The sequence below is a fragment of the Sander lucioperca genome, chromosome 7 (genome assembly GCF_008315115.2).
Source record: "Sander lucioperca isolate FBNREF2018 chromosome 7, SLUC_FBN_1.2, whole genome shotgun sequence".
In the NCBI taxonomy this organism is placed as follows: Eukaryota; Metazoa; Chordata; class Actinopteri; order Perciformes; family Percidae; genus Sander; species Sander lucioperca.
In genome coordinates, this window is record NC_050179.1 from 37,975,188 (window position 1) to 37,992,107 (window position 16,920).

The following is a 16,920-nucleotide window of genomic DNA, read 5'->3' on the forward strand; positions in this document are numbered from 1 at the left end:
TCCAAATTAGATTGGGGAGGTTGTTTTTTAGCCTAATTTATGTAATTAACTGCAACTGAAGCTGCAGACTGGCATACAGCGAAAGGCATGTGCACCCTAAAAAGGACTTGTTAACCTTTTCACAGCCAGGTGGTTGGCACTTTAAAAAAAAACAAAAAACGTGATGCTCAGATCTGCATGGATTTAAGTACAAGTACATGGACACTGTTTATTAACTTATGCGCTTTAAAATTGTGTGATCTAGTTGATCTTAAAACTGCACAGATAATATACAAAGCACACAATAATTTGCTTCCAAACTGTATTCAGAGGATGTTTGAAATGAGAGAGAGCCAGTATGTTAAAAAAAAAGACAAAAGAATGGATGTATAACATGTATGTCAAAGGAGTTAACTTGTGGAAATACGAGGAATTAAAAATGTGTAGCTCACTTTGCTAATTTAAAAAAAGAGGTTGCTAAATAAGATGGTTAACAGATACTGTATAAAACTAGGTAGATAGATATATATGGATGGATGGACAGATAGTGACATAAACGTTATTTATCTCAACAGAGTATTTTTATTGTTCATCAGGTTAAGTTCCATATTCAAAAATTGTATTACAGGTTTCCAAGAGCATATCATTTCCACATGGCTGAATAATTCCAGACAAAATATTCTGTCAGATCATGTGACACCTTAAATCTTTATGATCAGTGATGTTAAATGCAGCCCTACAAAGCTCTGTTTCTCTCGCAGGTGTTCTGCGACTACCACGGCCACTCGAGGAAGAAGAACGTCTTCCTGTACGGCTGCAGTTTGAAGGAGACTCTGTGGCAGTCTGGCTCTGTTGTTAACACGGCAGGACTGAAGGAGGACCCTGGATACAGGGTAAGACACACATACACACACACACACACACACACACACAGCTGGGCATAAAGAGTTCAGTTTAAATGGTCCTCTCCTTATGTTCCAGCGGTGGAGTGCAGTGAAAGCTCTGCAACATAGAAAATGCTGATAGACTGTCTCTCTCTCTTTCTCTCTCTCTAGACCATTCCAAAGACGTTGGATCGTCTCGCTCCCGCCTTTTCTTTCAACAGCTGCAACTATTTGGTAATAACAACAACAATTACAATGATACTCTCTTTTTCTCCAGTGTTTTACATATCATTGATATAATACAGGCTTATTAATGTACCTGTATTTCTATTGTGATTTGAACAGGTGGAGAAGTCTCGCTCTGCCACAGCCAGGGTGGTGGTCTGGAGGGAAATGGGCGTGCTCAGAAGTTATACCATGGAGAGTACTCACAATGGCTGTGACCAGGGAATATACAAGGTGTGTGCATGTGTGAAATAGCTCTTTTATTAAACTCCAACATTGGGGCACTTAGCCGGGGGCTTGAGAGTTTCCCCACACCATCACACCCTGGGCAACTCCAGAGAAGAATATATCCCAACCCCTGTCCAGCAGAATGGTTCCAGAACCCAGACTGTGCATAGAGGTAAGCCCCACCAGATCTAACTGGTAGCGCTTAACCTCCCACACAAGTTCCAGCTCCTTCCCCCAAAGAGAGGTGACGTTTCACATCCCCAGAGCCAGCCTCTGCTTCCCGAGTCTGGTCCGTCATGGCCCCTTGAACTTCAAGAGTGGTAGCACAACTGACCCCAGTGGTTCCTCCCCCAAGTGGTGGGGCCATGGGATTGAGGAGGGGAAGACTACAGATGTAAATGAGCACAGTTCATGTGATTTGCAAATAGTGCCACTAAATGAGTCCTGAAGTCCTGCTCTGCCTGGCTCTGGTGACGTTTGGTGCTCAAAGTGTTTCTGCTCCTGAACCGTGCCTTTGCGACTGCAGGCGCGTATTCATCCCGCACAAGGCTGCACATATTTAAAGGTTGATAGCCTGATGTTTTTAGCTTTAGATAAAGATCAGTGATTGAATGAGATATTAAAAATCAACATAAGACATTTTAGTAAAACCTTTCAACTAGAGCTGGGCAATATATTGATATTATATCGATATCGTGATATGAGACTAGATATCGTCTTAGATTTTGGATATCGTAATATGGCACAAGTGTTGTCTTTTCCTGGTTTTAAAGGCTGCATTACAGTAAAGTGACTTACCAGACTGTTGTAACTGTTCTATTATTTGCCTTTACCCACTTAGACATTATATCCACATTACTGATGATTATTTATCAAAAATCTCATTGTGTAAATATTTTGTGAAAGCACCAATAGTCAACACTACAATATCGTTGCGGTATCGACATCGAGGTATTTGGTCAAAAATATCGTGATATTTGATTTTCTCCATATCGCCCAGCCCTACTTTCAACTCCTTTGACTAGATTTTCCTTTAATAAATGATGACGAACACGCTAAGAATGAGACGCAAATCCTAAGTAAGTCTCTTGCTCTGTGTCCCACATCAACCTGCATTTTCTGCAACAGGATGTGTGGGTCATACACCAAACATCATTCTCTCTCTCTCTTTCTCTCTCTCTCTCTCTCTCTCTCTCTCTCTCTCTCTCTGTAATTAAGTCCCAGGTTGAGCACTCAGCCTCCAGTCACCAGTTTTCTAACCTTTATTTATGGAGCCAATAAACCCGAGCTATAAAGAGCTTTTAGCACTTTATAGTGGAAGTGCAAAAGCACAGAATAATTATGGCCCAGCTGCTAATAACAGCATGATCATAGTTATGAGTGAAAAAGAGCAACATGAATGTCAGGCTTACAGTGAATGATGCCTTACAGCATGTAGACACATCAGAATAAACACACAGCATACATGTATGTATTTTTTATATTCATGACTGATGTGTTAAAACAGCATGGACGAATGTTTCAGAGAGCTGTTGGATTATCAGGTCAGCACTCACTGTCATGGTTAGAGGCTCAGATGGTGGGAGAGGCAGACTCAGTGTGGAGTCCAATTGTAAGATAATTCTGGTTTCATAAAGCTTTTTGTAGGTTTTGAGTTCAGGCCATAATTCCAAATTAATGTTTATTAATTGTGCTTAACTAACTAACTAAAAAGGCGTCAGACGGATCAAAAGACAGGAGCAGTCAGACGATCACACAGACTGGACACAAACCTCTGGGTTAGACAAACTTATTCTGATCAAATATCTTGTATAAAGTACTTGAAAGCAATACTAGAGTAAAAGGACAAGTATCTTACCAGAAAATGACTTTGGTAGAAGTTAAAGTCTCCTTTTAGAATATTACTTGAGTAAAGTCTTAAAGTATCTGATATTTAAAGTATCCAAAGTAATTTTATGATATAAATGTACTTAACTATTAGAAGTAAAAGCAAAAAAAAAACAGCTTTGATTATGAACTTTATGGCCAAAGGTGTGTAACGTTATCTTCATCACCACTGTCGTCAGGGTGGTCATCGTTTGTTACCATGGCGACAGAGCCTGCACCAGGTGTTTCCATGACACGATCAGTCATTATGCTTCCTCCTCTTCTTCTTTAGTTTTGGCCTATGGTTGTTTTTTTTTTGCTGCTTGGCAACAAACAGACATTAGGGTCACCAACTGGAATGGAGGGTGCAGTATCTTGGCAATTTAGGAGCATTGATTCGCCAAACCTGCTTTTTTCCAGTGTAACAAATTTCTTATGATTTTATTTTGTAGTAACGAGTAACCTAAGATACTTAGGGGAAATGTAGTGGAATAAAAGTATACATTTTATTTAGGAAATGTGGTGGAGTAAAAGTAAAAGTTTCCAGAAATATAAATAATGAAGTAAAGTGCAGATATGTTAAAATTCTACTTAAGTACAGAAGTGAAGTATTTGTACTTTGTTACATTACAACACTGGATCAAAGTGTTGGATAGATGGACAGACTGATGGACAGACTGATAGACAGACTGATGGACTGACGGACAGACTGATGGACAGACTGATGGACAGACTGATAGACAGACTGATAGACAGACTGATGGACAGACTGATGGACAGACTGATAGACAGACTGATGGACTGACGGACAGACTGATGGACAGACTGATGGACAGACTGATAGACAGACTGATAGACAGACTGATGGACAGACTGATGGACAGACTGATGGACAGACTGACGGACAGACTGACGGACAGACTGATGGACAGACTGATAGACAGACTGACGGACAGACAGACTGATGGACAGACTGATGGACAGACTGATGGACAGACTGATAGACAGACTGATGGACTGACGGACAGACTGACGGACAGACTGATGGACTGACGGACAGACTGATAGACAGACTGATAGACAGACTGATGGACAGACTGACGGACAGACTGATGGACAGACTGATGGACAGACTGATGGACAGACTGACGGACAGACTGATGGACAGACTGATAGACAGACTGACGGACAGACTGATGGACAGACTGATAGACTGACGGACAGACTGATATAATAATAAGTAGTCCCTGTAGCTAGCAGGCCAGACAGGAATGTGTGATGTTTGACAATATGTGCTGGCATTGTGAGCTGACCTTTGAAGACACTGTTTAAAGTGTTTTTCCATCCCATTTTCCATCAACACATTTTGCACGCTTTGCATCTCTCCAGTGAGGACACACCAAAGTGTGAGCCGCTTGCTGAATGTCACTTTAAATGTGTCAAAATGAGGACACAAAATGGCATAATTGCTTGATATTTTACTGGCGAGAAAGATTGATGATTTTCATCTCATGAAGAGGAAGGAGGGGAGGAAAGGAGAAGTGAGGGAAGGAGAAGTGAGGGATTTGCATCACAAGATCATTCCCCTTACCTACTGTTTATTCAGCAAATACAGATGATGTATTTTATACATGTGTCCTCTGTGAGGTGGTGGTTTTATACAAAAAACTGCCTGAATAGCAAGTCATACATCCGAGCCTGCTGCAATCTTAGAAAGAAACAAGTGTGTGTGTGTGTGTGTGTGTGTGTGTGTGTGTGTGTGTGTGTACAGGGCCTGCAGATAGGAACCAGGGAGCTGCAGGAGATGGGTGTAAAGTTCTGCCACAGTCTGCTGTCTCTAACCAAAGACACAAAGGCTCTCTACAGCAGAACCAACCACATCGACGTGGACCACAACATCCTGGACCACAAGTCTCACAAGTAAGACATCCTGATAAGGCCTGTGACATATCCATTTTTCTCAAAATGGGTAAAAAGTGAGGACATTGTCTTGCTGGTTAGACTTTGACAGGGACAGAGGGGCACGTTAGGACTGCATGTGCAAAAACCACACGCCTTATTGGAAGGAGTATGTGTTTCTGTCCATCTCTTGCTGTCTACAGACATTGTGCGAGTGGTTTTGAATTTTGCAAGTCTCCATGTCAAATAGTATATAAAGTAAACCATGGGTGTCAAGCATGCATACACTTAGAGCCCAGTGACAGGTCCAGTGTGTAGTATGTGTTGGTATAGTGACACTGCGAGCTGAGTGAGCTCAACCTCGAGGTTTCAGCTTGTCAATGAAGAGTGAAACAGCTGAAAGGGTGAAAGAAATCCATCACTCATACAGTGCCAGGTTCTCCACAGAGCCCACAATGCATTGCAGCTTGCAAACTAGTCCCCATCATATGATATAATCATGAATATCATTACAAGGCCAGATTTAGGAACCAATATGAGGACTCTGCTAGAGGATCTCTATCAGGCTAATCAGGCTCATACCTTTCAATGCTTTGAAAACAACAGTAAAATCAAAAAAATCTATTCGGAAACTGACGCATTTATCAACTGAAGGGCAGAGAGGATTAGTGTGATGTGTTCATGTCTCTTCTGACATGTTACTGTAAATACAGCTACTGTTACTGTATGTAGATGCACATGTATACGTCAGTCATTTCTGGTTAATTACGGATATCGTTAGTGATGATACCAGGGGATCGGTACAGAGTGATGTCACTGCTTATCAACGCTCTTTTATGAAGTAGAGAGTACAGGGTCTCACCAACACAGAAACCATGCTCTGAAAGAAGAATCATTTTCACACTTTAACTTTGTGTGTGTGTGTGTGTGTGTGTGTGTGTGAATGTTTGTAGTGATTGATGTGTGGATCTAAAGTGGAGCTGAATGGCTGAACACAACACAGTTGTTCAATCTCCCCAGAGAGCTTTGACAGCACAACGCTCACTTCAACACACACTATCTGTTGCGGGTTTCGTGTTTCTTGTTTCTTGTTTAAGTTCATCTTATTATTGGAGTAGCTTTTTCATCTGTCTCTCTTTATCCTTTCACTCGCCTCATAATATGACATATTACCAGTTCCTGTGTTTGTCTGCTTTAGTCTTTGTGTCCATGTTTGCATTTTTCTCATATAATGTCTGTCCTTCATTCATTTTTTCCTTTCTGGTTGGCTCTATTCTTCCTCCTGTGTCCCTTGTCTAACATGACTTGGTCTAGGTGTGCTGCATACTGCCAGAACAGCTAAGCAATATTATTCTGCATGCATCATGCTGGCATGGATAAAACGGAGATGTGTGTGAGGGACAGACAACCAAAACGCACCAAGCACACCATATTTATCAAGAACAATTTCTTTAATAGCATAGTAAATATTCCAGTGCAAGAAACTACCAAGGTCACATCATACTCACAACACTCTGTTTGCTTTCTATCTGCTGCATTTGGTTTTCATGCCATCGTCTGTTTAGAGTCTGTTCCCATACCTCTGGACGGATAATACACACATCTTATGATAGAACTATATCTTGCTGTTTGTAGCAGAGGAACTCTGGAGAGTTGAGCTCTGGTCTTAAAAGAGATCTTTGTGAAAGGAAGAGATATTCAGTAAGTCCTATAGCTGGGACTGAGTGTGAAGTCAAGGCTCTCTCATTCTCTCACTCTGGGTTTCTGTCTTTCTCATACACACGCTGTCTGTCTACACCACATACTGTCTGCCCTTATCTCTTTTTCTTTTCTCAGCCCGTATCTCTCTTGCTTTCTCTCTCTCTCTCTCTCTCTCTCTCTCTCTCTCTCTCTCTCTCTCTATCTCTCTTGCTTTCTCTCTCTCTCTCTCTCTCTCTCTTTCTCGCTCTCTCTCTCTCTCTCTCACTGCACCCACAGGATCTTCTCCCTGTCTTTGAACAAACACCGTTGGCTCAGCACTATGATCCATAGGCAGCCAGGGCCGGAGACCTGACGCCTGCTGTGCTCCATGGAAAACAGTTAGCTGTGCCCTCATATTCTCTTTCAGCTAGTGAAATATACTTCAGACGAGCAGCTCTTTGTCAGATAAAACTAACACTGTATTATTATCAGATTCACACTATGATTGCTACAATTCCATTGTGCTGCTGTTTATCACTAAGCAGGTCACTGGAGTCTTCACACAATATTCATAGACAAAGCAGCAACTTTCATATTCATGTTTTTCTCTAAAACACTGTGATGGTCGCTCTGAGCGTAAGGTGATGCCATCCAGAGGACAGCTTATGGAGAGTCTTAAAAGGAAAGGGTTCATCCTGATTGATGTCCCCACACATTCCAGGGGACACACACTCAATTTGGTCATCTCTAACTCCGCCCCCATCAGCAACCTACAGGTTTATGATCTTGGTGTTTCAGATCACATGATCGTGTCAATGGAGCTGCCCTTTCCTTACCCCCACATCAAACCAAAGCGTCAGATCCATTTCAGAAAACTGAAAAACATCAATGCGGTTGCCCTGGCCCTGGACCTTCAACTTCTCTCCTTCGGCTCTACTGACTTCCTTTCTGTTGCTGACTCTTTGGATTTCTGCAACCAGTCCCTGAGAGGTCTCCTGGACCTCCACGCCCCCTTAACATCCAGGTCAGTCTCATTCACACGCTCATCACCCTGGTACACCTGCGAGCTGCGAAAGATGAAGGCGGCTGGGCGTGTCATTGAGTGGCGGCTCAAGGCCTCTGGACTGACTGGTCACAAACAGGCATACGGGGAACACAAAAGGACGTATGCAGAAGCTCTGAGGGATGCATGGTCCAGGTTTTATTCCACCATCATCAACAACAGCCCTAGTAACTCCAAACAACTTTTTTCAACAATAAACCACCTTCTCAAACCCCCCTTACTCTCCCACTCTGAAACCACTGAGGAGAGGTGCAACATGCACATCACTTTTTTCAAACAAAAAGTTAATATCATCCGCTCACACCCCTCCCAACTGCTGACCCACCGTTTCAGATTGTCCAGCACCTCTGCTCTTTCTCCGATGCCACACAGGAAGAAGTGGAGGACATCATCAAAAAAATTCAGCTGTCCACCTGTGCCCTGGACCCTTTCCCAACATCTCTGCTGTCTCTCCATACATCACCAATATCATAAACCACTCCCTCCTGGTCGGCCATATTCCATCTGCGTTAAAAACTGCTGTCATCAGACCTCTACTGAAAAAACCCACTCTGGATCCAGAAGTTCTCTCCATCTACAGGCCCATTTCCAATCTTGCATTCCTATCAAAGGTTCTGGGAAAAACAGTTGCAGCACAACTCCATGATCACCTCAAACACAACCTGTTTGGAAAGTTTCAGTCTGGTTTCCACCCTGGCTATAGCACAGAAACAGCCTAGGTCAGGGTCACCAACGACCTCCTGATGGCAGCAGATACTGGTTCCCCATCTCTACTCATCTTCCTGGACCTAACAGCTGCTTTTGATACAGTAGACCACAACATCCTCCTCCACCACCTGCAATACACCATTGGACTCTCAGAAAATGTTTACAACTGGTTTATCTCATACCTGACCGGCAGAACCGAGCACGTCGCCCTGGGCAAAGCCTAATAACAGACCCACAACGTCACCTGAGGTGTCCCTCAGGGCTCTGTGCTGGGCCCCACCCTCTTCTCCATCTACATGCTCCCGCTTGGCAAAGTCATTAGCAGACATGGTATATCATTCTATTGTTATGCTGATGACACACAGCTTTACCTCAGGACAACCCCCACTTCTTCTGCTCCCCTGCCAACATCCACACTGACCACCTGCCTGGAGGAGATAGAGGCGTGGATGAAGCTCAACTTCCTTCAGCTGAACAGCTCCAAAACGGAAGCTATCTTAGTTGGCACACCACATCAGCTCCGCCTTTCCACCATCACTAGTATCACTTTCTCCGGCCAAAACATCTCCCTTTCCACATTTGTCACCAACTTGGGTGTTAAAATGGACCATCAACTCACCTTTGACACCGACATCAAACACCTCTGTAAAACATCATTCTACCACCTCAAGAACATCACCAAACTCCGTCCAACACTCACCCTGGCAGATGCAGAGAAGCTTGTCCACGCCTTTGTTTCCTCCTGGCTGGACTACTGTAATGCACTCCTTATCGGGATCTCTGGCAAGAGCATTCAGAGACTACAATACATCCAGAACAGCGCTGCCAGGATCTTGATGAGGGTGCGCAAGCATGATCACATCACCCCCATCCTGAAATCTCTTCACTGTCTCCCTGTCCCACTCAGAATTGAATAGAAGGTCTCCCTCCTCACCCACCAGTGCCTTCATGGACATGCCCCCCTTTACCTACAGGAACTACTCACCCCCCCAGACCTCTTCACACACCCTCCAGTCTGGAACCACAAACACCTTCCAAGCCCCCAGAACCAAGCTCTGCAGCATGGGTGATAGGGCCTTTTCATCAGCTGCTCCAAGGCTGTGGAACCCCCTCCCTGACCACCTGAGGGCCCCACAGACTACAGATGTTTTTAAACGAAACCTAAAAACATATCTTTAAAAAAAAAGCTTTTTACTAAATGTATTTTATAGGTTTTCCTCTTAATTATTTATTGACCTTGATCTTTTTGACTTGATTTTTTAATTGCATTATGATATGCTCTGTAGCACTTTGAGATTGCTGAAATGTAAAGTGCAATACAAATAAAATGCATTATTATTATTATTATTATTACAATTAAGCCAGAGGCTGTTTCTTAAAGATGTGCGTCTCCCAAGCATCTCAAACCACCAACATCAAATTAGGACTTTATTGACACAGAGGAAAGTTTTGTGGAACACTCTTCTCCATGTAACTTCATTTCCAGCTAAGGCACAGCATGTGCAAACTGCTGGCTCTGATATCACAGCTCAGAGGAGGAATTAATAATGGAAAAAAATATCAATCCAATCCAATAAATCAGAGTGTAAACAAAGCTGCCTTCAGAGAATCACCATTTGCATTGTACTGACTCATTCTGTAGACAAGCTTCATTGCCATTCACAGCACACACACACACACACACACACACACACACACACACGCATGCACGCACACACACACACACACACACACACACACACACACACACACACACACACACACACACACACACACACAATGAGTTGCTGTCATCAGTATGCTAGACATACACTCTGTCCCTTCTGTCTCTTTCACTCCTGCTCAGTCAGTCTCTCTCCTCTCTTCCTTTTTCTCTCCCCCCCTCTCTCTGCATCCCTCTTTCCTTCCACTCTCTCTTCCTCTGTCTCTCTCACGGTAAGATGAAGATCAGTGTGCGCGTCACATCCTCTCTGTCCCAACAGAGTCCCAGTGTGTCTCTACATGCTCTCCCAGCATCCATGTGTGTGTGTGTGTGTGTGTGTGTGTGTGTGTGTGTGCGTGTGTGTGTGTGTGTGTGTGTGTGTGTGTGTGTGTGTGTAATCAGATTACTTGTTACCAGGGCTTTCTGTCAGCTGCCAATCCCAGTGATTGAAGCTGAGCTCAAGGTCTCACTGTGTGAGGAGGACAGACCCTGAACATTAAATATATTCAAAAACTATGCAGCACGTTGTTAGATGTGTTCAGGTGTCCATCATTACAGATGCAGCTTTGTTCAGACCCACACAATTAATTTTGAAAATTCTAACAGAGGTCCCAAAAGTACCCAAAGATATGGCAGGTTGAGTTTAGGGGAAATATGTAGAGAATAATGTAACAGATATGTAGAATATTTCAGTTGGATGGAATACAAACATACCATTTTGGTTCTGAATATTTCTAGTAGTAGTAAAAACCAGTGGTATAGTTTATGATAGTTTCATACAAGCTGCTATGAGGCAACATTTAAAGTCCAACTGCAGTTGAACTGTATGTTTGTCTTCTGCTAGACCCTGAAGATGTGTTCTGTAAGTCATATTCCCTGCTTTACTCGGAGAAATAACCAGTACCCAAAAGGGATGTTTGCTATTTTGTGATTTGATGTTGGCCAGAGCTGCCGGGGCTCAGCCTGCCACCTCAGCAGGCAATGTACACCTCAGGGACGTCACTAGGATTTAAAGACAGGGGGTGCTTAGCCCCCAGGGTATTTATAACTTGCGTTTGCAAAATCTTTTGCACTTACATCTTTTGTTACTGTTTTAGAGCTACACTTATGTCAACAACCAGTCAAGTGACAGACATATCCTCTTCTTCCATTTCTACTCTGTTCAACAAAAGTTACTGTAATGTTAGCTTCTAGACACATCAAAACTGCATGGGTGAATTTAGACTTTGTGCCTGATGAGTTCTTCTGTAAGCAATGACTTAAATGCTATCTGTCTGCTCATGTAAATGTGTGATAAAGTAATAGCATACTATATCTAATTCCTCTCTCTATAAGATAAGTTGTCCAAAGAATGCTATTTAATTACACTAATTACTGTAACTGCACTGTGGATTGATTCAATCAGAGTGTCATTTCGCTGTGTAGTTTGGCTTGCATACGTTAGAACCCAAGAACCAGAATTTTAAGGTCATAGTGAAATTTGACATCACGAGTTTGAGCATTTCTCAAACAAAGACAATTTATTCTGCCAAATGATGTATACAATGTATGATATAAATCAACAATTATTAATATTGATAAAGCTATTGATAAGGATCCTATTTAAAGTGGCTACTGTCTAAATATAATAACCTGATGGCGGAAGGAATAAAAGATTTGGAGTAAAGATTACTGTATGTATGTACTGTATATAGGATTGCTTTCATTTTATTTTTACATGTGTATTTGTGGGCATATGCTCTTGTTTAGCCTAGTCTACATTTAGGCAACATCTACCTATTTAATTTATCACAGCCAATGAATGCAGAAAGTTAAGTTGGTCAGAATATAGCATATATAGGAAATATAATGAAATAATTTAGTTTAGTCTATGCCTTAGTGCCTAGACCTGCCAACAAATGCTTATTGTTAGAAGAAAACAAAACACCCCACATTTCCTTAGAGCTATAGACCACTACTAACCTCAATCAGAATCAACATCTCATATCGTATCATCAATCTCCTACTTCTCTTTCTCTCTGCTAAAATATCTTCCAATATCCATCTGCTCAATGAATTGAAGGATACACTGGTACAATAGCATTAACAGGGACCCTATGACATTTAGTTTTCAGTGACAACAACATTCTATGGGGACTGATATTGTTGTAGAATACTATAGAGATAGGCTATATTATTGGCAATGAATAAAGAGCTATGGATAGCTTGCTAGGTTAACTACTTCTTGTATTTCGCTCGTTCACTCTAGCTAGACTATTGTTTTTACCAAACCAAAAAAGCAAACCAAATTATCCCCTTTCCTTTACCTCAAGAAAACGTAGCTAAAGGTAAGCAGGTCATTAAAAACAACTTACAATTTCACGCTGTATCACTCACTATGTGTAGCTAATCAATCTTCCTTCAACATTCATCTGCGTGTGTATCGGTGTGTGTGTGTGTGTGTGTGTGTGTGTGTTTGTGTGTGTGTGTGCGCATGCAGTAGCGAGTTCAGACCAGAGAGTAACGATTAGACGAGATGAATCCTCCAGTTACTCGCAACGCTCCGGTCTGCAACGCTCTGAAAGCTGCCAGTTCACACCAATGCAACGAGACGGTGCATCATCTTGATAGCACAACGACTCTTTGTACTTCTGTCTAACTTCCGACTTTTTGGTTATTTTGTAGCTGGATATATATCATTTGTTGCGTCTAAATATGAATGGGGATAAGGTTAGTGATAATGAGATGCTTGATACAGTTGCAGAATCTTTGATTCTCTGCTTTGTTTTAATGCCGCTTGGCTCTCTTCAGTAGCTAACTCTCTACCTTGCCCATCCACATACCGTTACCGTGCACGTAGGTGCTCGTTGAGCCTCTAACAGCCATTTCGACCATCTGACAGTTGTAAAAAAGAATTAAAACAGACACACTACACACCGACAAACACAGATGAATGGTGAAGGAAGATTAATTCAAAAATCTAATTATTATTGTTGTTCTTATTATTATTTACAGTGGCTTAGAGACATTTTAGGGTAGCTTCAGCACCCCTAAAATAGGCCTAACGACGTCCCTGGTACACATACAGGCCCCTTCAGAAAGTTGTCTTTTCTTATAATAATAGAAATCATTGAGACATTATTTTTGACTTAATGATATTTCAGTTTATGTTTGAACTACTGCAGCAGGAGTTACTGCTCATTCCCTGAGAAAAGTCAAATGGATTCTTAATTATTGAAAGAACAATTCAACCTGCCATGTTAACATTGTTATTGTGAGCATTGTTAGCACGCTGATGTTAGCATTTAGCTTAAAAAGCATCACTATGTCTGTCCAGCCTAACAGAGCTGCTAGCATGGCTGTAGACTGGTGTTTTACTGGAAGCACCACAAATGCCATAGCAGGAAAATGTCCCAGTAGGTCATAACAGTGTCACAGCCAACCAGCATGAACAACACCAGGAGTCTGAAACTCAAGCAGCTAAATGGATATCAGCCATCATTCATTTTATTATCTACACATGTTTACACCCGTTACCCCTTTTCTACTGTGGCATGTCAAAAAGTCAGCAGGAGACAAAGACCTGCATGAATCACATAAGGGGGACAGTTAAAAACTCAGGCAAAAGAGTTTTCACCTCTGAGGACTCGTTGGAGATTTGAACCCTTGTCCAAAGCCAGAATAATACCCCTAGACCAGTGAGCTAATAGCATGTGTGCTATCTCACTTCAACATGCATGTCATAGTTAATATCTAAGTCTTACACATTCCAGACTATTAACACTATAAGTGAAATGTCTTCTTCCTGTCCCCTTGTCCCCGGAGAAAACAGGAGATGTAGAGTGTCTGACATCCCTATGACACACCAAGAAGGAAACAAGGAAACTGCTAACTGGAATAATATTCACACAGCATGTTTTAGTGAGCACTACTTAACGTAACAACTCTCTTCTTCTCTCATGTAGCTGTTTTGAAGACGATGAGCCTCCATGTGTTGAGGAGATTGAGTATTCCACAGACTGTCCCACACTCAAAGGCACTGATCTGGATTCAGATGTCAACAGCAATATGGCCAGTAGTGACGAAGAGGACGAGGGTGACGAAGGACACAGGAGAGCAAGACATGGACGAGGCAGCGTTGGCCAGTCGCAGCAGTCGAGCATGAAGAGCCGTCTCTTCCCTCACCCGATGAGACAGGCCTCCAGCGAGGCCCTCAGCGAGAAGAGAAACGGTGTGAGCATCAATGGACAAATCATAAGTTAAAGGAATAGTTCTACATTTCTCTACAGTTCTTCTCTAAAAGGTCTTCTATCACTGTAAGCTTTCCTCCTTGGAGCTCAGCAGGTGCATTTGAAAGAAAAGAAACACCTAGGTAAATGACACACACAAACTAAACTACGAGTGGATAACATATAATTTCTCTTTTAACCTTAGAGTAGAGTGTGACCTTAAATACAGGCTTTAGAGAAGGAAAACACTACTCTACACTAAAGTCTGGCTTAATAGAACAATCTCGGTTCACTCACTTTTGTGGAGCATTCTTCTCCATCTGATCAGTCCGTGGATTTGCTGAGTTATCATGGAGATTGATATGGATACTTGTGCCTGCTCCACCACTTGTTAGACATGAGAGGAACGACAAAGTGCTCCAGCAGCACCAGAGCAGCTGTCTTTACACACGACTGTAACTGTTTATAGACAGCGTCCTACCACTAATTCATCACATGCGCCTGTAAACCATCCTCGCACTGATATGTCATTGTTAACCATCAGAAAAATGATTAGTGATTAATTTATAAAGCTCATATTGAAACAGACTTTACAAAGGGCTTCACATTGCTTTCTCTTGTGATCTCTTACTGCTTCATCTTTACTTGATTGGTGCCGACTGGGTTCCCTCATTCACCCTACATGATGTCAGCAGATTAGCCTCTATGTCGGGAACTCTAGCCCTGGGTAGATAGTACACAGTGGCTGCGGATGCTAGTCTTAATCATGTGGGTAATGGAGTCCCCTATTACAAGTGATGGCCAAATGAAGCAAACCATTTTCTTTATTTTATGAGCCCACTAGATGGTGCTTTTGGTTCGAAGAAAAAGACTCAATTCTGTGTGCTTTAAAAACTTTGTTGAGTAGATAGCGCCATCTAGTGGGCTTAGAAAATAAAGACAATGGTTCATGAAGATTCATGAAGATTCATGAAGCTACATTTGGCCATCACTACCTATTACTAGCTTACGTTGTATACTTAGCACGATGTTGATGATGTTGTGTAAACAATTTAATTAATTGAGTAAAAATGACTAATCGATAATCGATAAATCGATAAATCATCCAAGTTAGTGGCCCATTAGTTGATCGTCAGCATAACATTAATTGTGTAATACTGGCTTTTCTCTGAGCTTCTCCACTGCTCCTCATGGTCTTGGTCATGGTCAGCCATGTGATAACAGGTGGTGGCATATAGACAGGGAGTGTCAAGATGTGAGGTTGAAAGCAAACAAAAAGCTCGTAAGTAGATCTAGAGTTAAGATTTAGTTATTCCACATATTTATCCAGAGTGTTCAAATGACTATTGGCTCTTTGAAGGTCAGCGTATTCCAAGTCTTTTCTTTGTTGGATCAGCAGTATGATACACCATTTCCAACACACAAGTCTAAAACGTGTATGACCTCCTATAGACAAATACTGTAGTAGTACAAATCTTGAAAGAAAGTGACCATTTCAATCAGACCTGAACGCACATGAAGTGTGGAACTTGAGTCTTATTGAGGAAAGCTAACAATGCAGTCATGCCTTTTTTAAAGCTGAAAAACAGGCTACAGTTTCCAAAAGTCCAGGATGGTAATCAGCTTCTAAATGATTTATTAGCAACTGGTCACCGCAGCAGTATTATAAGATAGTCTTAATAGGATTGTGGATTGTCTCATGCAACGAATAAATAAGCGTAAGTAGAATGAACCCATTCCTATAGGAACATACACACTACATGCTAACTACCTTTTTCTTCAGAAGAAAACAACTCCAGTTAAATTTAGAAGGGTTTCTGTAGGAGGGTTTTACTCAGCAGCAATAAGGAGGGTGCATTAATTAATAATCCTGGCCAAACACTAGTCCTTGTTAAACAATACTATAAGTGTGCAATAGGTATTTCTACTTTATGATAGCTGAATTTGTGCATGGCATATGTAGATCATACAGTGTAGGGTGGTGCTGTGATCTTTTGTTTGTGTAACAGTTAAATGTATGTGTTATGATCTAAATTTGATAAGATATGTGTAATTTCCATTGACACTCATGGAAGATGTGAGGCACTTAGAGTAAATGTGTTTGTCTTGTGGATCAGATGTGAAGTTAGTTTTCAATAAAAATTTGAACACGTTTGTTGATTTTGTCATCACTGCTCAGAAACATCAATTTCATTACTCATTTTGTTAACAGAAATTATGAATATATTATATTCAAAGTTGTTATATAAATACATACAATAATGTTTTTTTATGAGGAATACAAAATATTGACAAGACAAAACAGACTATGAAACAAAAACTGTAACCTGTAATCTGCTGAGGAAGATCATGTGATACAATGGAAAGCTCCAGAACAGCTTCTACTGTAAATGGACCTTGTGGTGAGATTGTTAAATGCTGTTGGTGAGGTCAAGAATGACCTTCCAATCTCAGTACAGATACATACTTTTTTTTAAC

At 41.6% G+C, this 16,920-nt stretch overlaps 1 protein-coding gene across 3 annotated transcripts in view; it reads left to right on the plus strand.

Annotated features, from left to right (window-relative positions):
• Positions 1–16,597, plus strand: part of LOC116040215 (cytosolic carboxypeptidase 4) — a 125,380-nt gene extending 108,783 nt beyond the window's left edge. For 2 of the 3 annotated variants that reach the window (XM_031285502.2, XM_031285504.2), the window contains exons 23-27: positions 741–872; positions 1,035–1,097; positions 1,209–1,322; positions 4,954–5,102; positions 14,179–16,597. In XM_031285502.2, coding sequence (XP_031141362.1) covers positions 741–872; positions 1,035–1,097; positions 1,209–1,322; positions 4,954–5,102; positions 14,179–14,476 — 756 coding nt within the window. In that variant the 3' untranslated portion in view covers positions 14,477–16,597. The remainder of the gene's footprint in view (positions 1–740; positions 873–1,034; positions 1,098–1,208; positions 1,323–4,953; positions 5,103–14,178) is intronic. The other variant, XM_031285503.2, reaches the window with a different exon arrangement.
• The last annotated feature ends 323 nt before the right edge of the window (positions 16,598–16,920 follow it).